The sequence below is a fragment of the Vicugna pacos genome, chromosome 2, assembly GCF_048564905.1.
Source record: "Vicugna pacos chromosome 2, VicPac4, whole genome shotgun sequence".
Taxonomy (NCBI): domain Eukaryota; kingdom Metazoa; phylum Chordata; class Mammalia; order Artiodactyla; family Camelidae; genus Vicugna; species Vicugna pacos.
Window position 1 is genome coordinate 65,445,145 of NC_132988.1, and position 24,123 is coordinate 65,469,267.

The 24,123-nt window shown below is 33.7% G+C and overlaps 1 protein-coding gene across 11 annotated transcripts in view; it reads right to left on the bottom strand.

Annotated features, from left to right (window-relative positions):
* EPHA5 (EPH receptor A5) overlaps positions 1 to 24,123 on the bottom strand; it is a 417,840-nt gene that overhangs the window by 136,537 nt on the left and 257,180 nt on the right. For 9 of the 11 annotated variants that reach the window (XM_072940770.1, XM_072940769.1, XM_072940771.1 and 6 more), the window contains 2 exons: positions 16,356 to 16,511; positions 12,060 to 12,395 (listed from right to left, as the gene is read on the bottom strand). The exons of the other annotated variants lie outside the window; for them this stretch is intronic. In XM_072940770.1, the coding sequence (XP_072796871.1) occupies positions 12,060 to 12,395; positions 16,356 to 16,511 (492 nt within the window). The remainder of the gene's footprint in view (positions 1 to 12,059; positions 12,396 to 16,355; positions 16,512 to 24,123) is intronic. 11 annotated transcript variants of the gene reach the window in all.

A 24,123-nucleotide genomic window follows, 5' to 3' on the forward strand; every position in this document is an offset into this window, starting at 1 on the left:
AGACTGGAAGTTTTCACCTTCAAATGGCTTTTACTGTTTCATTAGAAAAAAATAAAAATTGTTTCAAAAATAGACAGACACCATCTAAATTCACATACTTTAAATACATGGATATACCAAAGCAGAGAAACTTCACTGTTTGTAATAATACTGTATTTATATTTCGTTCAGACCACAAGTCTAAGAAGAATCATTGTTTGAGTTGTAGTTCAAGCACTGGTTTGCAATACAGGTCATATCCTCAGGCCTTCTAGACTTGAAGATTCAATAAACTAGCCTCTCTTTTCTTACTAATGGAAGAAAATTTGTAAAAAGTGAGATCAAAAAGCCAGCACTTAAAGTATATTTTGTTTAGTGGAAAACATTTCACATCTTCAAAGAAACTCCTCAAGTTAAATGCTTGTTTTGACAAAGGAGATACTGGTGTCTTTGCACCAAGCCACAAAATATGCAATTTGCTCTGATGGTATTCCAATAATGTATTAAATGGATTGTCAAATATTAACAAAATTAGGTATAACAGAATAAATTAAAATGCTCCCAATAGTCAAACAGTAGTAGGATATTTTTTCTCACTTTATTTTGTGTTAATATGTCATTCTATAATAGGTCATTATCAGTAAAGATTGATTATGCTGGTATTGATGCTCACCAGACAAAGCATGACTATTTAAATACATGTGAGGGCAGTTACAAAATGGTTAATCATCTATTTTTAATAAATGCAACTGTATATTCTGACTAAGTGGATCTGGATGAATGCCTCTACAGACATGTACATGTGATAAAGGAAGCAAAACAGAGAAAAATAATGTGAAGTTAACAAGTCAATCCAAGTTGGGAGGGGATAGCTCAGTGGTAGAGATGCATGCGTGAGATCCTGGGTTCAATCCAGTACCTCCATTAAAAAATAAAACAGATAAACCTAATTACTCCCCAACACACAACAAAATTTAAATAAAATAAAAATAAATAATTTTTTAAAAAGAAGTTAATCCAGATCATCTTTCAAAGCAGCTATTGCTGCTGAGTTTAATACCCAAACTGTCACTAATTCTTTTCTGTTTTACTTTATTAGGCTTTATTCTTCTATTCTTTAATTTTTTAGTAGGAAAATAAAATCTTCTACAGCTGCAGTAGGATGGAGTATGCCTTCAATCACTTTTGAATCTCTCAGAAGCTCAGTTACGTATAATGAATGCAGGAGGTGCTCAGTAAATACTTGGTGTTTGAATGAATGGCAGTCAATTTCAGGAAAATCACATGAAGAAGTCCTTTCAAAACACTGTGCAAAAAAAGTTGCAGTAGTCTAAGTAAACTTGGTTTAGAACCTAATAGTGGACTCATGGGTAAGCTTGATTTAAATATGATTTTGCATCTGTGGTTTCACTATTATGCTACATCTAAAGAGCACACCAGGAAGATTTACATGATGCCAGGTCATCGGGAATCCTTACAGAAGCTTGTTCTCAAGGACTAGTAATAAAGAGCAACAGCACTTCAGAGTGAGGTTTCAAACAAATTGATGTTCTATGCATATCAGTTTACAATATGCATCTTTATACAAACAAGTTCAAAGCATACATGCCAAAGGGACAAATGATTGAATAGTTCAAAATGCTGAGATGCTCTGATTCTGAACTGAACCACCAGAATGTTTGATGGTTCATATTGGAAATGGATTTCTGACCATGTTTCTGTTAAACAGGGAATGAGTTTGAAACCAGAATTACACAAAAAAGCTGAGTTTAAAACTAGCTTCCAGGTGAGCAGTAGGCAGAATCGAGTACCCACAGTGGAGAGAAAGAAAACAGTATTAACAGAATCATTGCTGGTGTAAAAACAGGATGTCAGCAGGTATATTGTAAAAGAGCTTTTGAGAAAAGCAACATCAGGTAAACCTGATTAAGGGTTGTCACCATTTTCCTAGAGATGAGGGACAAGAAACAAGTATCATAACCTCCTGCAAGTGTAATTTTTCTCAAAAATGTGGGTCAAACACACCCTGCAGCAGAATTACTGCCTGTGTTTGTGCATGTTAAAATATGCAGATTCTTGGGCCCTCCCTTGGGATCATAAATTCAGAATGTGCAGTCCACGAGGAAGTAATTCATAAACACACTATAGATTGAAAATACCATGCATTGCTCTCAAATAGCACAGTATTCATTACACAAAATTCTTCTGTGGAGCGAGTGCAGTTCTCAGTGAATCCTTCTGTCAACATTAAAGTGTCTAAAGAAAGACAGATTAAGAAAGTAGGCAGGCTAGTAGGCAGCAGCATTAAAGAATAATGTGTTATTTAAGGGTTCTGGAAAGTCTAAACCTAGGAATTACAGTTAGGGCTCTGTGTCTAGATCCTTAGTTTAAAAGAGAGGGGGCACCAAGCACAAACAAAAAACCACATCTTTGGCATGTAACTATTTGAAGAATTTCAAAAAACTTTAAAACACATTGCACATCACACCAGCAATTGAAGTTATAACACTAATTTGAAAAATAGAGAAACCATAGAACTCATTCTTTTATGAAATATTTTAAGAAGCATAGATTCTAGGCATTATTGTGATCCCCAGGGAGAAATTTCAGAAAAAACAGGTAAGAAAGCAAACAGACATAGTGCCTGTGCTCCAGGTTGTGTGCTTTCTCAAGGAAGCAGCAATTTAAGTGGATGGGAAGACTGAGCTACCTACAGCAACGTAAGAAATACAGCAATATTCACTAGTGATTCAGAGCATAATAGCTCTAGGGTAAGAATTTCTTGGTTCAGATTCCTATTCCCTCACTTACTAGATTTGTGACCATGGGCAAATCACTTCACATCTTTAAACTTCAGCTTCTTCACCCTAAAAATGGGAATAATGATAATATTATGTCATGAAGATATTGCCAGGATCAAATAAGAAAATCCAAATCAAGTTCTTCATGTAGCAATGTGTGCATAGTAAGTGCTGAAACATGCTACCATCATCACCTCTGTCACTGGTACCACAATAGGTAGAAGGGAGAAAGGGAAGGAACAGAAGTCCCAGAAGTGTCTCTTTAGAAACCAGAGAAGTCTCTAGAAAGATTCTAGTCAGGGAACCAAACAAGGACATTGATGGTTTCTAAAAATATTCCACCCTCTCTGCTAATCCTTATTAGATAAACCAGAGATGAACTATGGACACATTCATTAGAGTCTCATCTTGGAACTAATGACTGTTTAGAAAACAGTAAACAGGCATAGGAAAAGCAGAGAACTTACGCCTCACTTAAGCCAAGCTTCAATGTGGATGGGCAGCTTCAGTTGGCAAACCTAAAAGATTTTTGTAGGGAGCCGTAAATAGAACACTAATCTGGTCACAGAAGCATGAGTGTAAGGCCAATGTAGAGCTATTCATGATATGTCATTAAACAAAATAGTTGTCTCTAGGTACTTTCCCTTGGAAATTTTGACAACTGATTAATTAATAATTGACAATATTCATCCACAAACAGAAATAATAGAGTTAACAAAATCTGTATCTTTTCCAAATATATATTGATGAAAGTGAAAATTACTTGACTATTTTTTTATATACAAGTGTTTCCCCCCTTTTTTGCCCTTACTTTGATGCTGTTTTTCACTTGTCATTTCTTTATGATATTGCTCCGGATATTTTTATAAATTGAAAAACTTCAATGCTAATATAAAGCTTAGTGTCTTAAGAAATTATCAAAATAGAGACACCATTGGAAAATGGACTTTTGTGATTTACTCCCTCAAGAGTGAACTAGTTGCTTTTGTTACCTGTAGCATCACTGATTCTATACACTATCTTTTACTTTGGAATATTTTTCTTCTTTTCCATTTTACTTCACCAATGAGTTTGTTTATATAATACTCATAAAGTCTAAAGCCTATTTATCTCATAGTATCTTCTATGAACTCACACTACATAGAATATTATTGAAAAGTTCCCTAAATACTACTAAAGTAACATTTATTAGTATCTTTTCTGTGCCAGGCACTACTTTAATTGTTTTATAGATATTAACTCATTTAATCCTCACAAACATCCTATGTCATAGATACTATTATTCTTTCCATTTTACAAGTGGAAAACTGAAGTTCTGGGAGATCTGAGTAACTTTCCCATATCACACAGGTAGTCAGTGGCAGAGACAGTATAAAAACCAGAATGTCTGGCTCCACAGTTGAGATTTTTAACCAATTTAACACTAATTTGCTGCTTGGTGTAACAGATTAAACACACACACACACACACACACAGATTCTACTCTGTGCATTTTATTTTGAAGACAACAAAACTATATTAGGTACCTCATGTAGGGAAAGGGGAAAAGAACTGAAAATGTGATATACTAGCTTAATTATTTTTATCTTTTCCTTTTTTTGTAAAATAAAATTTGTGAATACTAAGTGAAAATAACATATTAGGGCTTTAAATTGAATAGAGATGCCCACAAATTGGGCAGAGGATCTGTGTCTCTGTTACTGGGTGAGTTGCTGTGTACAGTGCAGCAGATGTATGATGTTTATAAGCAGCACACTAGATGGCCAAAAGCAACATGAGTGGATCTATGAAATATTTTGATTATGGTGAAAAAGATTAGGAGTCCGAACGAGACATTTAATATAACCATTACATTAAACTTAAAGCATATGCATAAAATGCTAAATAAACATTTAATAAGAATACTTAGGAATAAAAATAAGCAATTAATCTATGAAAAGGCTGCTGTTTAGGAAAATGCAAATGGATTTGGGATAAACGCAGTACATAAGAAAATACATAAACCAGGAGAGGACCTTGCTTAGTTCAAAGATGTAATGTGCAATGAGTTGAGACATATTATTAACTCAACCCTCATTACCTGAAATAGAAAAAAATACAGAATGAAGGAAGGAAAGAACACAGGGAGGAAAGAAGGAAGGAGGAGGGGGAGAGAGAAAGATACAATGGACAAATCTTAATTTCTTGAAAAAACATATTTTTTTTCAAAATAATGAAGATAATTTGTTTAACAATTATATGTAGAAATTTTCATTCAAGTTTGACCAAATTCCCTGGATATCGTAGTTTAAATCCACTTTATATATTTATAAAACCCAAGTAATGAACTTTAGCTCTCCAACATAGAAATCAGAACTCAAAAACATCCAGATCCTTTTCCTGTTAGAACAAAGACATACACGGCTTGAGATTCATCAAACAGACTTGCCCGGGCAAGATACTGATTCAAATAGGCAACTTAAGAAATTAGGCTCTTCATGAAGTTTTCAGTTTTTTACCTTCTGCTGGTGAAGATGGCAGCAAAATATGAATATTTTGTTGGTGGCAATACTGAAGAGTTTTCAGCAGCCTCGAGTTTGAGATTCTGAAGTAGCAATGCTACTAGTGGCAGCAGCAATTGCAATAAAGTCAAGTGCTTGCTATTTATTGCTTGACAACTGGCTTCATCAGGCCAGATCTGTGGTACAGTACTGGGCATTTCTCCTGAAAACATAGCCTCTAATCTTTGAATTGATTCTTCTCAATGATTGTATAAGCCACTTAATATCCTTTATCAAAAGCCTCTTGTGTTTAAACTAGCCAGAGTAAATGTTGTTTGCAAATAAGAGAATAGACATTAAAACCAAAAAATGTTCCCAAAAGAGAAGTGCTGCAGGAAACAGTCTTTTGAAGGAATGGGAATTTGGACCAGTCATTTGACTGCCTGCATTTCAGTGCAGCAAGGACCTATGTAGTTTTAATCTGATGACACCTGGCAGATAGTGGCTTATGTCTCATCACCTCTGGTCATCTCAATAAAGTGATTCTTGATGGTAGTATTTTTGGTGACCAAATTCCATCTGTTTTGATACTATAAAAGCATGAGAAATACAAGAAATATAAAAGGACAGGCTGTGTCTAACTGCACAGCAGAATTTAAAGAAACAAAATAAGCTTTTTAAAGTTCAAATTCTCTGCTCAAGTCATATTGAGATAATCAGAGAGTCTTCATGTCAGAAGTATCTCATGTCCTCTGACAGTGGAAAGGATAACAGAACCGCACATCAAAAAGCAAGTCTCATCCCACAGAATTCCTAAACTGTGAAGATGATTGACTTTATTGCCTTGCCATATGAGAAAATGAGGCCATTGACTGAAAAACAAGTGAAATCCTGAGCACTGGAAAGCGAATATGTGGGAGAATTCAGGTGATTCAAAATACTCTCAACGTCAAAAACTTACCGAGTCTCTCTTGCTACCATTAAGTTGTTCCACAGCTGACTAAGGAAGCTGTTCCTTCATGTTTTCAATATCAAGTCCACATCTTATCTAAGATCATTAACTAAGAAAAGGAAGTAATTGTCTTCCTGCCCAAACCTATTACTTCATCTGAACTCAAGATCCCAACATCCTCTTGGGAGCCAATTATCTAGTCAACCCTGGGGACAAGAAGCTTCCTGAATATGAGTCTCACAAGATTCTATAACTTAAACTGAAGCACAGGGAGCATGTGTGAAAATAGGTTTTATGTGTTCCTTATGGAGGAGCGAGAAACAGTTTAATTTAAGCTGGTACGAATGCATGATTAGAGATTCTGGATTCAGTGTGCTTCTCCAAGTAGCTAGCACAAGTGCTAAGTGCTTCTTCAACCTATTTACCAAAATCTGGACTAAAAGGTGGACAAAGTATAAAGTTCAGATATTAGGAATTCCTTGTTTTAATGTAGAAGAAGAAACTGGGACCTACTGAAATGGGAATGTTAAAGTGGATTTATTTGCCAAGACTTATGAAACTATGCAATAATTGCATCTTCACAAAGGACCCAGAAGACACTTTATTTACAATAATGATGAGAAATAAATTGATGAGGACAGTGCCATCCTTATAAACAAAATCTCTATAATTTCTGTTCTCCAGACTTGAGAATACAGAGATTAGACCTACAGTGAAATGATTTCTTGATTTCTTTAGGGTTTAGGTGAGGCAAAGGCCAAGTAGTGGCACTTTACCACTAGAAGGAAAGTGAGCACAGACTTCATAATGGGTAGCAAATGTGACTGGAAAAAGTCAAGTACAACAGCATTTAGCGACTGAAGTAATGGGCCTTTTGATCTGTATCACCAATGATAGCAAAGTCTAAGAAATCCAAATCAAAATTTAGTGACCCAGTTAGTCACGGTCGCTTACCAATTCCCAGACCTAAGGGAGCTTACTTACCCCAGCCCCTTAAATGAAGAGGAAGGTGACTGTCCTTAAGAAGGACTGTGTAAAGCAGCATATGTCAATTCTATCCATCTTCCCTTTTAGCCATTCTGAGAGATGTTTCTGGCCATTTCTAAATAAGCAGGAGGGGAGTGTCACTGCCCAGATTATAAAATTTAGATTTCTAGATCTAAATTTAGATCTAGAAACTAGGATATAGAACACAGACCTCTCTGATTATTAAAATAACTGCCTCTGAGCCAACACTAATCCCCGTGGGTCCAGAATACCACTAAGAAACACTGATCTGAGGGGAGGCTATCGGGGTAATGTGATGACTGAGATTTTGTCCTGACCCCATATTACAATTGGTGCAGTGATGCCTCCATTCAATCCTTTGATTATTTCACCAGGTCATTGGTATATATTTGGAAGTTTTACTCTTCAACTGAAAGAAATCTCTGTCTCTGAAACCCATGTGGTAAGAAGCTGTAAAACTGTAGTAACGACCAAACTAAAGCATCTCCAGCCTACCAAAAGAGCAAGCACACATCTTTAGTGGATCCATAGAGAAATGCAGCAATTAGTGACATGATAAGAAAATGGAAGAGTCAAGAGTGGGGATTCCAAACACGCAGATTTAAATTTCCTGTTCAGTCTATATAAAAGACAAACTAATCTTGTCAAATAACAATACATTTAATCAAGTGGTGATTGCAAATACAACCTATAGGTTCTCTCCACTGAAGAAAATGAACAAGGACCCTCAGAATTATCACAGTAATAATGAATGGTCTAGCAAGCGACAATGAATTTTTTTTTTTTTTACATCTTGATAAACAGAGACCAACAGAAAATATCTGTTGCCCCCTTCTCAGGGACAACTGTATAATTTTACTTTACTGTTTCAGCATTCTCCTTAATTTCCAACTCTACAGTGTAATTTGGTCTCAGGAACCCTGGTCATCTCGACATCCTATGAGACATCATGCTGGACAACTACATGAATGACACCAAACTGAAAGTACTCCATTAAATGGAATTATCACATCCCCCAGAGACCTTTGCAAGATCCAAGAAATAAAACCCTTCAAAATATAGGAACCACATTTCTTAGTGATATTTCTAATAGCCTGGGACAGATTGGGACATCCCCTCCAAAACATTTGTTGTACTTTGCAACTCATATCATGTGAATCTAGCAATTAATGAAAAAGAATATGAAAATGAATATATGTATATATATGCATGACTGGAATATTATGCTGTACACCAGAAATTGACACATAATAACTAACTATACTTCTATTAAAAAGAAAAAAAAAACTTGGTCTATTTCAGCTCAGAATTAGGATTCTGTATCTTTGCATATTGAAGTACTAATACTTTTGTTTCTTCAGTTAGAATAAGCTAAATCTTTCTTAAGATAAGTTGTACATTTATACATATTAAAAGAGCTTTAAGATGTAACTCTGGATAAAGTATGTCTAGTGCAAAATTATTTTAAAATAAAAACTTTAAAAATCTCTTTATAGAAGAATATGATAAATGCACACTCATTTGTGAGCAAATAATGAAACATTTAAAGTAACTGCTTTCAATGGGATTTTTAATTTTCACACTATGTCGATATATCACTCTTCATCTACCTATCTATCCATCTATCTAGCAGGTACATATTTTAGATGCCCTAAAATAATAAAACAGAAGAACAATAGGAGTGAACAATAGAAGTGTTGTCATGTAAATAATCTAAATAATTCTTTTGTCATGTAAATAATCTAAATACTTCTTTGCAAAATAATTAGGTCAATTTTTTTTTAAAGAATGAATTGCATAAGAAAGACAAACTCACTAGAAAACTGGAGAAACTCAATGAATTTTATGCCTTTTCTAAGTTTGAGTTTGATAAAGGATGGTTTATATATCCATCATTTTATCCAATTTGCAATTTGACTATTTGTTGAGTTCCTTACATAATTAACGTATTCACATTTTATTTTCCTGTCGGTTTCCCCTTCTCACACACAGCATTCCTTTATCTTTTTGTAGGTAATTTCGTTTCTTGATCCTCCCCTTCATATGTGTTTGTTTGCTGACCACATCATGATAATTTCCACAACAATTTTCCCGTTCTTTCCTGTCAACCTCAGTACAATTTGCTGCACTTTAGAAGGACCATAAATTCCAACTAATTGTAGTATTTAGCTTTTCCTAAGACTTCACGTTTTACTAGACTATTAAATTATATGCAAAAAAGTATCATTTGAATTCAGACAACTTCTCACAAAAGCAAAATGCTAGACTCCATAATGATACAGTGGTTGGAAAACGTCTTAAATGCTGTATAGACATCCATAAATAAATCATTTAATCACTATCCTCGGCATGAAATCATCATTTTCTTTTAGAGACTGAGATCAGCCAGGGTTACCTAATCAATCTCAGTTTCTAGCTTAATACAAGATTCTCATCTTGAAAAAATTACTATTTTCTTCTTGTACTTTCTGGCTATAATTTTGAATCTGGACAGTTCATACATCACATTGATTTCACAAACATCAATCAATCAGAAAATGACAGAAAAAATATAAATTTGAAACAAATCAATTAAGAAAAATGCATTTCTCAAAAAAACACTCCTTAGAGGAGATGGAAATGGAAGTGAAAATGTACTGAAAGAAGTTTTATATAAAATCCAGTACAGATAACTTTCTTCAGTTTAATGCTGAAAAAATATTCAAACATTAAAACCAACTATTACACTTTCTACAATGTTGGTACTTGATAAATGTCCAGCACAGTGGAATTAAATATAAGATTTTTTAGGAGCTACTTAAAATGAACAGTTTGTGGAAACTGAGATTTGGTTAGTCTGGAATGTAAGATACTGATATTTTTATTTTTTAATTTTTATTTTTTTGGTAGATTTGCAAGAATTTTACAGTATGTGTATTCTGAGAAAGTAGGGAAAAAAGCTGCAACTAAAAGTCAACAAAATGTCTGCTCTGAATACAAATGTTTGCTTTACATGATAGACGTGCCTTGAACAGCTGGATGAAAATTATTCTTTCTTGGTATTTAAAGTATTTATAATTCAAAAAACACGCTTTGCATCCTAACAGGTCAGCAAGTCAAAGATAACTACAGCAAATACTTATTAATCTCATTATTTTAAATATAAACAGTCATTTCCTACATCTAGTTCATGAGAGAAATATCTTTCAAAGAAGTTAAGGTTATGCAAGCTAAACAATATTATCCCAAAGGAATACAACTCTTAATGCCTGCTCAATATGCTTTCAGTATGTTGATGGAAGATTCACATGCAGAAGCAAGTAAGCTTGAAAAATGTTGCATATGAAACCTGAAATTGTATGTTTAATGCTGATACTTTTCTGATGTGGGAAGATAGTTCACATTCACAGAATGCTTGTGGCATCTAGAAACTGTGATGGAAAAATGATATACACTAGTATTGCCAGCAGCTGAGTCTATAACTGAAGGAAAACTTATTTTTCACTATTTTTGTCTAGTTCTTAAGCACTTTTATTAGTTTGACCTTAGGTTAGGGAGTAAACAGAGAAAAATATACAGGACTCACTGAGGAAAGTGATAGATGTGTGTACAGTGTTTTTCTCATAGAATAAAAACAGTGCTGTGAACACATACTCAACATGGATGAGAACATCTAGAGTGCGTAGAATGACTCAGTGAATTACTCAAATATCTTTATATCATCTGGGCTATTTCTGAATGTTTCCCTCAGGTATAGCAATCAAAAATAACTATGAACTCAATGGCATGTGTTTTTCTTCTTTTCAAAAGATAATCACTTCATTTACCTGACACACCCAATAATTCACATTATTTCAGTGAAGACTTGATTACAACAGCATACTCTTGTCAACCAGATCATCTACCACCTACAAACTTAGACTAACATTATATGAATTAAGTCTAATTTGATTTGGTCAAACACATCCTATTCCACTGTGAGCTCTACTGGCAAGGATGTCCTCACTGACCAAAGTCCATCTGAGGCACTGTTAAGGTAACAAGCTTATGCCCCTGCACTGAGAGCTGTGGACAAGAAATAGAGGGTAAATTACATTTAATTCAGCCATAGTTTACCTTTGGCTTTTATTTTAGCAGAAGAGAAGCCCTCTATATTGATTTACTTAAAATGGAGTATTTGAGGGGAACCTTTAGGGGAATTAGCAGTTCAAGCAGAAATGTTTTCTTTGCTCCCTAATAATTACTCCCGAGTATTTCCAAGATCTGCCTATGGAGTAGAGATGTACTTTCACATCTATGGTAGTTGCACAATAGTTCATAGTTATTTTAATTTTGCTAAACAGATTTATCAAAGAAAAATTACTTCATGCATTTTTATAACAAGAGTGACAGAAATAATAAGAAAACCCTATTGCAATCTGCAAAAGAAATTCAGCTGTGGTGCCAAACAAACAAGCAAATAAAACCTGCTTGATTACAGCCAAATTAATGAATAAAACAAAAAAACTTAAAGTAAACAAAGCACCAAAAATGTAGATTTGAGCTACAATAATTGCCTTGTGTGAAATTTTGGGATAAAAAATAATTGCTAGCCAATGGATTTGAGCCAAAGATGTATTTTCTAATGAAAAAATTCAATTAAAATCTCTCTCTTTTTTTCTGTCCATGGCTGTCTCTGCTAAGAAAGCTTTAGCTTTTATTTGTTTAAAACTGAAAAAAAAAAAAAGCATTTCAAGATGTTTCGAATTTAAATCCTAACCCTCTGGATAACGGGAGTTCTCTAACAGGTCTCAGGCAACTTGGCCCTCAGCTGTGGAGATACAGCCTAAGGTACATGATTTGGTTGGACATCACACTTACCTGCTTGATTTGTGGTTACATTTACAGACACATACTGCCGGGCTCCAGGGCTCAAGTCGGACACTCCATTCACTGCCTCAATCTCAAAGGTATAGTTTGTGTGAGCGAGCAGATCCACCATCATGACAGAGGTGTTTTTCAGGCCGGTTTGCTGGGGGAGGTACCTGACATGACCGCCACACTCGTCACACACACCTGCATGGGAGTTGCACTTCTTGCATGCAATATAATATGACACATCTTTCCTTCCACCAGTGTCAGCAGGAGGAATCCATTCCAGAAAGACACTAGTTTCATTAACATTTGAGATGGCATTCCGAGGAGCTGAGGGGGGTCCTGGTTTGCAAAGTAAAGTGAAAAAAACAAATTTTGAGATGATAAAATTAGGCATTTGTTTACTACACAAATCTCTGGTCTGAGGGAAAAAACAGATTTGCAATCAATCTTTTAAGCAGGGAGAATGCAAGAGTCATCAATTCGTAATAATCTTTGAAAAATCTTGTTATAGTTTTGTAGGGACAATAGTGGGGTTTATATCCTATAGAAATGACTTATCTTGGCAATCTTATGAGTTAAATTAAAGAAGATGTTTTGTTTAGTGTATATGTAAAGAAATATGGAGTAAAAACAAAAAGTAATGTGAGATAAAATTATGTATTCAAATAGTGGCAAGTTCTTCAGCAAGTCCAAGGAAAAATTTTCCTTGGGGACTGAACTGATTACTTCCCTCACAGATACTTGTCCCTGAAACCTAGGAAGTAAATCTGAAGTATTTACTAAGCAAGGAGCACAGGTAGAAATAGGAATTTTCACTGTGGCTCTTGACTACAAATTCTGCAGGAAGTTAAAAAAAATAGCCTTAGTTTATTCAAAATACATTGCATATCTACTGATCAATCATTAACAAAATTTAGAACCTTCCTCATATACCAAGATAGAACTAGAATTTAAGTAGTTGATCAACACTACAATCTGCAATAAAATTTTGCTTACATTGATATCGTTTTAATATTACGGTTCTGCAAAATTGTGAATTTTACTTAACTGGAAATGTAAAACTGATTTTAAAAATAACTCTCAAAAATACAATGAAAGGAAGAATGAACATGCTCAGACCTTGAAAAGATCAGCAGGATAAATTTATATGTAAATAAGAAATAATATCCATGTGCACATTGCTTTATTTCTGAAACCAATACTTAGCAGACTAAAGAGAACTAACATCGGTTACAAATCAATTGTAGCAAATGTGTAACTCTGGTGGGGGATGTGGATAATGGGGAGGCTATACATGTGTGCCGGCAGGGGACGTATGGGAAATCTCTCTACTTTCCTCTCAGTTTTTTTATGAGCTTAAAACAGCTCTAAAAAAATAAAGTCTAAAATAATTGCATAATGTCTGGCTCTGTAGTAGATTTTCAGATATTTAGAGTTATAACCTCAGTCAGCTGTTAATATTATATGATCTGATGTACTCAAAGAGAAAATACACCTAAATTTGTTTCAAACTTAGTAAAGATTTCCCAACAGGGAATAAAATCGACTGTGATGGTAGCTGAATGGTTCATAAGCATAAATTAAGCTACTTAGGATGACATATCTTAGTTATCTTAATATACGCTGTCTGCTCTAGATACAGAAATTAGTATAAATTTCTACCTAACATTTATTAAGCCATGACTGCTGAGGACTAACTGTAAATGTAAAAAGAAAGCTACCTCGTATTTGTAAAATTTCACTTAAAGAACTCCATTAACCTAAGAGTTGCCATTTTTGACAAAACAGTCCCCACCTTGGCTATATTTGTGGTTGAGTCCTGTAAATTTCCCATACAACCTCACACACTTCAATATAAAACAGTCACTTTTAAGTGAAACAAATATTTAAGATGGAAATACAAGTATCATTTTTTATTATTACATTTAGCTTATTTAACAGTGGAACGTTACAGAAAAAATGCAATTTGAGATTAAAATGTTATAGGTCTATTTCTGTAAAAAGGTAAAATCTACTTGAAATATGTCTATTTCAGAAAGATATCAAACTTCTTGACTTTTTTCCCTGCCAATGGAAATATAACCACAGTTAACACCTTTCCTCTATCTAAATCTGTAATCCTGCATCAGAGTCTGCCCCTTCCTTTTCTTCAGACTCTGCTACTAACAACCCCTCAGCATGTGGGTGGGGACACATATGCCTCTCAAACTCAAAGTGAAACTCACATTCAAGGGAAGCTCCAAGACATAACCAGTAGAGGCTCAGACTGACATATACCTAAAAATAATGTAATGAAATTCCACTGTCCTATTAATAGATGCGATGTATGAACCAAAGCTGGGCTGTGAGGAATACCCTTAATGTAAGCAGATTTATTAGAATCTTAATTTTGTTTGATTTTCTTTCCCTAGAAGTTTACAACATTTTGTTTTCCAGAGTACTAGAAAAAATATTAGAAGGAGTTGAAATCATAAATTTAATTCCAGAGAGCCAAAGAGACATCAATCAAGCCATCTCCTCTGTTCAAGGGGCTCATCATATGCAGTACTTGTGGTACAATGAATGCAACTAGAAACAGAACACACACACTCACAGATTATATATTAGAAAGACCTCCTACAGGAGTCCCAATAGTTGTTTTTGAGAAATGCATACAAATTAGTGTTCTTTTGAGACACAGTATTGGAAATTCACACACCTGGAGACAGAGGAAAACATGAAGCCTCAGGTCCTAACAGAGAGCTAAGCAGTCCCTGCCACCAGACCACGGGCTCTCCCCCATTCCCAAACCTTGTAAATTTACAGAGAGGGAGGCTCACATTTATGCTGAGAAAGAGAAAGATCATGGCTGGACCACTTAAAATAAAATACTTAAAAACTTAACGAAATGCCAGTAATTCAAAACATGGTTTTCTCTTCCTAAATTACCACTCTATGGTCTAGCTAACTTTTCACCCCCACTATCTGGGCTTTCTTTGGCTCTGAATAATTGAAGCAATCTCCGCTGCAACCAAGATGCATTACATTCAATCAGAGTTTATACCTCCATTCAAATGTATTCTTTCAAAAAATGTATATAATAATGCTGCTTATTCATTTGAAGATGAATTGTTTGTAATTAGTGATCATCTAACCCATAAAATTATCAGAATGTGATAAAAGAATGATAGTTAGAAATGTAAACTCAGTATCAATGATTTGAGAAATAATGAAAATATGTTTCACTGAAACTATGAAATTCAGACACTGAAATTCAGATGAAATTTCAGTTTGTGATTAATTGATTAAAGAAGTTGTATGTCTTTATACATAATACTAGTGAATATTAAATTTCAAAAATTTTTGTTCATCTTTGAAAGCAACTACAACTTACTGGGATCTAAAATAGTAGAACATGGGATATCATGGAAATTTAATGTTATGGGGAAAGGGGATTCACTGTTCTTCCCTTTCATTTTCTGTTTTTGTTTGATCTGTTATGGAGACTATGATTGTGGAGAAAATAAAGAAATATTGTCATTAAGAAAACTAACATATAGATTTGTTTACTTCCCCAAAATAATCTGGAACATAAGAAAAACAAAGCACCAAAACATTGATAGATATGGATGCATCCACTACAAATGTTGGAATTAAATGTTTAATATTCATCTCTTCTAATTTTAAGATTACCTGATCTTATAATTAATAATAGTTAAAAGCACTCACTATTCATAAACACAACAAATACTTGAAAATTCTAGCTGACACCTGGTTTTGTATTTGACTCGTCTGATTTGCTAACCCCCAGTTCTCCATGTTCTTGTAGTGTTTCCTGTCTTCTTTTAAAAATGACCTTCTCATTGGCCTCTGAAGCTTAGTGGGGCAGGTTAGAACAAGGAGGTGGAAGTGCTATTTACTGCATATTTTTGTGATTAGAAAGCTGGCTTGGAAGAAGAAGAAGAGGAAGAAAAATAAAATAGGTTTACCAGGAACAAGGAAATGAATTTATCAAAGTCATGTGTAGCTATCATGAACACTAAAACAAATCATAAAACAAAAGGAAAAATGCTGTATTTGTGGCTCAGATGTTGAATTTGAAATTAGGGGAAAGGGATGCTTCTAATCGTAAGTGATAAAAGAGACTCAAATTTCTCAATGCTCATTCAAGAAGACTGAAATCTGGTGACATACTCTATTGGTAGATTAACCATTATGCCTGTTGCGGGGAAATGGGAATGGAATGTTAACAGGCTCCATCATGCTCTTTCTTCAAACTGGTGAAAGTCAGCATCACCAAATATCCGTGGGTTTCCTTACTTGTGCATGCCATTGTGGGTGGATCAGACTCCCTCCTGAAATAATCCTTTTCACAGACACAAGAGGTTGAAGCTTCCTCATGGGTGTAACTGTGAGGTGGACATTTGCTGCAGCTCTGGTTGTGAGGTGAGGCTTTGAAGAACCCAGGTCTGCACACTGTCAAAAGAAATAAGAGACTAAGCTTTTCCCCAGAACAGATGCAGTGTTTGCTTTGTGAATAATGTCATTATTTTGACTAGCATACATAGATTACATATAACACCATCTTTTCATAAGTTCAAAATTTTTTCATAGGCTTCTGAATCATAAATAACAAGCTATTCATTCAGATAATCAAATATTTATTTTAAGTATTTAAATGAAACATGTTGGGAATATATATATTTTTAATGATTTTTATGCCATAGGAGCTTCTATCAAATTATATTCTAAATAAATACTGAATATGTATTTAACACTGAAGTAGTGCTTTGAGTATAATTTTCATTTTCGCTTTTATTAATACAGCTTATGTTGAAGAAATGCAAAATTTTCCACTATGCTCAGAGAATGGCAGGGTACACAGTTGGGGCTAAAATTCTGTGGTTTAATTAATAAACTAATTAATAGGTGCCAATAGCTTCACAAATTCTGTTACAATGAAGAGAATTCATGATTGAGCTGGTATATCAATCACATTATATTGATTTCAGGAGTCGTCAGAGTTTAGGCATTTATTTATATTTTGCTCCATTTTAGAACTTTCCTTTTGAGGTTCTCACTGATTCAACATCTGTCTATTCTAGTATCAGCCAGGTTTGCACTATAAAAACAATAGTGCTCTACAAAGGGTAAAAAGTGTGCCTTATTCAATTCTGCACTGACAATGCTTATCACGGTGTTTGACCACAGAAAGTGTTCATATGGTGTTCTGCAGCTCATGCTTGAGTGGCATGGCATGAAGAATGTAACTGAACTGTTCAGACTCACTTGAAGAAAAGGTTCTTTGATATCTTTGTTAAGTTGATGGTAAGGTAAGTAAACGCTAACAAAGTAAATCTTTTTCTTCTGTAGATTCTCTGGACTCTTGTATTTTACTTTCTTCTTGATTGATAATAAAGTCAACCCTCAATATTCCAATTGCCTCCTATGGGCCGATTGAAGACCACTGAACTGATGATTTGATGACTTTTTAGAGCTTAGCTAAAATAAAGCAAATCAACCACCTATATTTTTTCCTTTTTTAAAAATTCACTATATAGATTTAAAAGCATTTATTTAAGCATCAATGAACATTTGCTAAAGCTTAAAGATAAACTTGTATTTCCATAGAATTTTTTGATAGACATAATGCAGTGGGGCTAATTTTCATGTGCTATAAATGATCTTGGGTTTTAGTAACCCATGCTAAGGCTTCCTGCCATCACCATGAATAATCAGGAATTGACAAAAATGAGAAGGTACTTTTTTCAGTAGATCTAATTATAGCGATAGTAAAGCCTTAATGCTCTTATAAATTCAGAGAGAATGTGAAGGTATTTGAAAGATAAGAAGAGCTTTTTTGATAGTATTAGGGACATTCTTGTAGTTAAATGATTAGGAGAAGATTTAAAATATTCTTTTTCTTATAATAGGATTGCTGTAGCAGCCAGTACCATTCTTAGCTAAGTTATCCAATTTTTCTTCTTTTATCCTTTTCAGTAAAACCATTCTCACTTTAAACACAATTTGCTTTCAAAGAAATGAACTGTCAATCCACACGTTCTGCATATTAGGAACTCATTTATCTTTCATGAAACAAAAGTCATTTCTTTTTAACGAGTGCCTTTTAGTTTAAAGACTTCATACGATAGTATATATAACACTGTTGATCAACTCCATGGGAACATTGGAAATAGGAAATAATAGAAATGTAAGTAAAAAGTAGATAAATGTATCTTTCTCTTCAGTTGCTTTCTGCAGGTGGTGGGCCATAAATTTTGCTTGGTACTGGGTTACAAAGGTGAAAAAGCCAGACACGGTCCAGCCTTTATGAGTCTTAAAGGTGCTGCACAAATAATTATAAATCTGATTATGCCAGGAAAGAGAAAGAGCATGGGAGTGAATACAGACACCAAATTTAGCCTGGCATGCCAAAGAAGACTTCCCTTAGGAAGCTGAGTCTCTGTTGAGGTGTCAAGATCAGGAAAATTATCCCATCTGAGGAGGAGTATTGCAGAGTCTTAGAGGGTGAAATCTTTTCAGAGAACCAAAAGAGGAGGAGAGCAAATCAGGAGATGGAGAAAACTAAAAAACGAAACAAAATAAAACCAATCAGGGAGAGTGTAGGAATAAAGAGACAGAGATGATGTGGGGGAAGATGATATCAAATCAGAAACACCTAACGTTTCTATTATTTGGCACTTTAAATTTATGGGTAAAAATAAGTCATTACAAAGTTTTAAGTAGGGAAATAATATGATCAAAGTGGTGTTTAAGAGATCATTTCACAGAAGCATGGGCAATGGACTGGAGAGGAACATGGATGGAGGCATTTGGCCCTTTTGTTTCTGTTGCACTGGTCTGGAAATGGGCAAGAGTGGTTCCAGCAGTGATAGATAAGAGTAGGTGAATTCAAGAGATAAGTGTGAAGTACAATCAGCAAGATTTCATGACACATTTAATAAATCAGACGCATGAGTGAGAAATCCTCAGAATGACTCTAAGGTGCCTGGCTTAAACTGCAATACTGGTGCCATTTTCTCAGATAGAGAACACTAGTTATGAAATGTGTTGGGGGAAGATAACGATTTCGTTTAAAGTATTATTTAATTTGAGGCGGCTAAAGAAATTCAAATAGAGGTATAGAAGGAAAACTGTAGGGTTAATGTTGTCCAAGAAAAATATCATAAAATCATAATCATCCACTGCCTTCAAACCACGGCCCTAAATCCAAGTGGGACATGCACTGCTGCTAGACAATCTTAGTATTATTTCCTTAGTTAATTCCAGTTCACAGCATCAAGGTGATTATTTTGTAGCATTTCCTATTTCTTCTAATTCCTTACAAGCTCTATTCCTTTGTGACTCTCCTGGTACATTTGTGTATGTGCTGAGAAAACAAGTCATCAGAAAGGAAATTTCTTATTTCCTTACCACCAAATCTCCAAGCCTATGTGCACTTGTACCTTTCTTCCTGTTAAAATGGAAACATATCTTTGCTCTTTATATAAAAAAAAAAATCTATTTGAATTAGGAATCCCATCTGTAACTCTGAGAGTCATCTTCCAAGTGTCTAAGATCCCTCTTACATGCTCAGGTTCTCTCTCTTTCTCTTCCTCCCTCATCTAGTCATTCACAGAAGTCTGATACAATTTTCCAGAACTTTTCAATGGAAATAACATGAAACAAACCAAAACAAACAACACAACTATCAATCTTGCTTGATTCCAATTCTCCCTATGGTTACCAGTTTTGTTTCCATGCAGAACAACAGTTTCTTAAATTATTTTCTTAAAATATTTTCTTAAAATATATTAAATGCATGTATCTTCAGTTCCTCATTTTAAATCACACGTTGACACGCTCCACCCCATTGCAACTGCTTTGGTTCAGAATGTAGTCGTCTTGTTAAAAAGCATTTAACAAGCATTTGACCATCTCTTCTTTCTGTAAACTCCAGTTAATTTTACTACAGAATGCCAGCATAGCCTATGAGTTTCCACATAATATTTAAGAAACCCTTTAAATATGGTCTCCTACCACACTCACTATCTCCATCCCTACTAATCTTGTAATTCCCAGCACTTGAGCAACTCCTTTGAATACTGCAGGAAAAGCATTCCAGGAAAAGACAAGAAGTGTAAATTAGGAAAAACAAAAAAGCTTATAATCAATGATAAGGGATTTGGATTTAATCTGAATGCATTTTGTGGGGGGAGAGGTAATCACGTTTTTATATATATATATATGTATATATATATATTTTAAATGGAGGTACTGAGGATTAAACCCATCAATGGATGTACTGGGGACATCGTGCATGCTAAGCACACAGTCTACCACTGAACTACACCCTCTGCCCAAATGCATTTAGAAGACACTGCATGTATTATTTTTTGAAGGCGCTCTTTCTGTTAAGCACTGTGGCAAGGAATATTTGTACTGTGGTGAGAAAGTAAAAATTCTACTCTATACCCTGAAGCCACAACATATTTGAGAAACAGAAAATAAATAATAGTAAAAAAAAAAAGGCAAAATTGACTTTTTACATTTTAATCAGGGCAATATTCAACAAATAATTATTTAGGTAAGCAGTAAAATTTCTGTAAATCCCAACTTGATAAGTTTGATTCAAAAATAAAGGAAGCTCTGGAGCAAAGTTGTTTCATATGACACTTGTACATTACCTAAATATTATTTGAAAATATTATGCAAATCCCTGTAAGCTGGACAAGGAATAGGAGACCAAACACTGCATCCTATGTTAACAGGTTTCAGGAGGCTATTTTAGCAGTCCTCTGGAGGGAAGGAAACTATTTTTAGTAATCCTATTCTGTTCATGCTTCAAGACTCATTTTATAAGCACTACCTTTTCCATGATGCTTGTGCTGAATTCCATGATTACATATTCTTCCTTTACACATCCTTTAGATCTTTGAACTATTTACTTAGCACCTCTTTTATGGAAGACAGAAAGTATTTTGTCATAGTTTCATGTGTATGAGTTCTCAACTACTCCCAGTTTGTATAAACATCTTGGACAATGGAAACTGCTCATTGATTTTCATTCTATGGAACATAGTTTTTTGTACTGAGTACATATTCATCAGTACTTATTGGTATGAATAATATATCTGTGTCTGTCTCAGGGTTTAAATGATATAACAGGAACTTAATAAAAGCTGGTTAACTGTAATTGTTTAAATATTAAGTTCTACAAGTGAAAAATAACCTTACATCTTCACACACTGCTTTACAAGTTTTGCACAAACTATCAACACTAGCTCTCATAATGATCGCTTTAAAAACAAGGATGTTATAGATGTCAATTAAAATACAGTTTTAAAAATCTAAACAGAAAAAAGCATGTCATCAATATTCAAATGAATAAAGGCTGTCATTTGTTAAAACTGCGAAAAGGTGCTGCCCACTCTGATTAGGATTTTTTAAAAAGTCCTCAAAGTTACGAAAAATGGTTAAGGTGACAAGTTAGAATTTTTTCAACTATTTATGGACAATTAAATTATTTTTAATGTTTCCAAAATATTTTAGCCTTAAAGGTCCATCACTCTTGGGATACCCAAGTGAATTCATTTTACAATTCAAAGTCAGTACTTCAGAAGCATGGTCACCAAGAAAAAAAATTTAGAAGTAATATAAAATATACTGTTTTTCATTCTTTACCTGTTTTATTTTTTACTGTTTATTTGTTACTATTTACCATTTACTTTTTAGTTGTTTACTGCTTTTTAATATATAATACCTAATTACCCCCACTAGAATTAAAATATACAGATCATTTAAAAACATATATAAAAGGAAATGGGAATAAAACTGCACACAGACTATTGTCAATAGAGTTCAAGACATAATTAACCTTCAAAAATGTTATTGGATTTATCTAATTATGCTTTATTAAGAATGACAGAAAATCACTATGAACAAGATTTTTACCATAGTTCTATCATATGTGAATTGTCAGAGGATATCAGCTGTGTTAAATTTGCTTTTTAAAGAGATTTTTCAAAATGAAGTGCCCACAAGACAGGCTAGTCGAAATTTAGAAGATGTGTTAATTGAGAAAAACTGCATAACACAACATGCAATCAGAAAATCACAACTCAAAAAATATGGAATAATATGTATACCAAAATTTAACAATAACAGCAGATTTCTCCTTATATTTAAAATATATGCTAAGTAGGAAAAATAGGCATTGTGTTAAAGCACTGATATATTAAAGTAGATTTTAAACTAGGTTAAGTTTTTAAAGCTTACAAACAGAAACAAGAGAAAGATTCTATTTTAGAATTTAGAATAAGCTAATTAGAATATAAGTTTACATAATTGAAAGCAATAAGGCTACTCTGAATATTAGAAAACAATATCAAAGAAGAACAAGAATACAATTGATAAATACATTAAATCTCTCTCCATGTCTCTATATAATTTAGGCTCAGCAAGTATTTATAGAAGCTCAAAGAATTATATAATGTTTATAAATAGAGAGTAAAATTAATTGCTACATATCCTTTATATATTCATTCACTCAATATCTGTGATGAACCAAACTTATGCGTCATGAACTGTACTGGACACTGGACATTAAAACATATTCATTGTCATTAAGCCATTAAATAACTCAGTCATGTGTGGCAATTGCTTGCATGTTGTCTGGCACATATTTAGACATTCATTAACTGTTTAATTTTGTTCAGTATTAACACAAACAATTTTAAAGACACTCAAAATGACGATTTAAAAATAGCATCCTGTGTGTGTGTGTGTGTGTGTGTGTGTGTAGAGACAAAAACTGTGGTCTTTCAGTAAAAGACATTATATATATATATATATATGTTATAAATTATAATTACAAATAAAATTATGAATTTTATACATTTATAAAATACATTTTATATTATAAATTATAAACAAACTATAGATGTATGACTTTAAAAATTGTTTAGAATTGTATTACTTTCACATTTTTTGTTTCTAAATCTGTCTTTTATAGAAGTGCTGTATTCTGTAGTGTCAATGATCAATTCTAATACTGAATTGAATTGAACTCCCTCTCATAGTCTAGGGTAAGACAGCTCCTGTAAGAGTTCATCAAACAGTAGAATATCCTTAAATTTATTAAAAAATATATTATGCACCAATATCACCTCCTACTTAAATTAGAACTTATATACTTCATAACTAATAGCTAGCAAAGTTAGAAGATACTTAAAATGTAAAATATACTGAAGAAAATATGTATAGGTAAAACCAGTTTACCAAATGAGCGAGGATGGAATGTCTTTCATGCTCAAGTAAAGCATGTTGATTGAATTATTACTTTGTTAACAATGGTATGTTTTCCCAAGATAAAACAGTTAAGCTAAACTAATTTCAATTTCACAAGTTTAAATACCAAGAGTTCTGCAGAGTACTCATGAAAAGACATTCTGCAGTGATATGATATGTTCCTCCACTTTGACAACACGGACATGCTTGAGATACAGTAACAAACACATAAAGCACTCTGTGGTTTGGAATGGACTGATACATGGCCTTTAAACTGTGTACAGCTGTAAATCACAATACTACCATTTTATATTTATCTAATTGAACCTCCATTAAAATAAAAACTACAAAATTTCAATAACTCTTCAAAGACTTCTATAATCAACCTATACAAGGATGAACATTTACTGAAAATAATAGAATTCATGGTCTCTCTCAAAGAAGAGGCTATAATTTTCCTTTAATTGTTGATTGACTGGATTCCTCTACAATAATAAATTGCTACAGATAATTTTAAAGTTGTATTTTAATTATTAATTTCCTGGATACTTTTTTATCCCTATAATTACAAAGATGCTGAGCAGTTTTCCTCCCCCAAACAAGTATCAGCATGCTTCAGTAATAATGTGTACAGGATGTGTATGAGAATGTGTGTGAGTGCACAAAACGCTTCAGATATTTGGTTACATACCTTCCACTTCACTAAAAAATTAATTAGGTAAAATTAATTTAAAATTTCAATTAAATATTCAAGAGTTTAAAAGAAGTATTTATGTTGTTATAATGCACAGACTTGAAA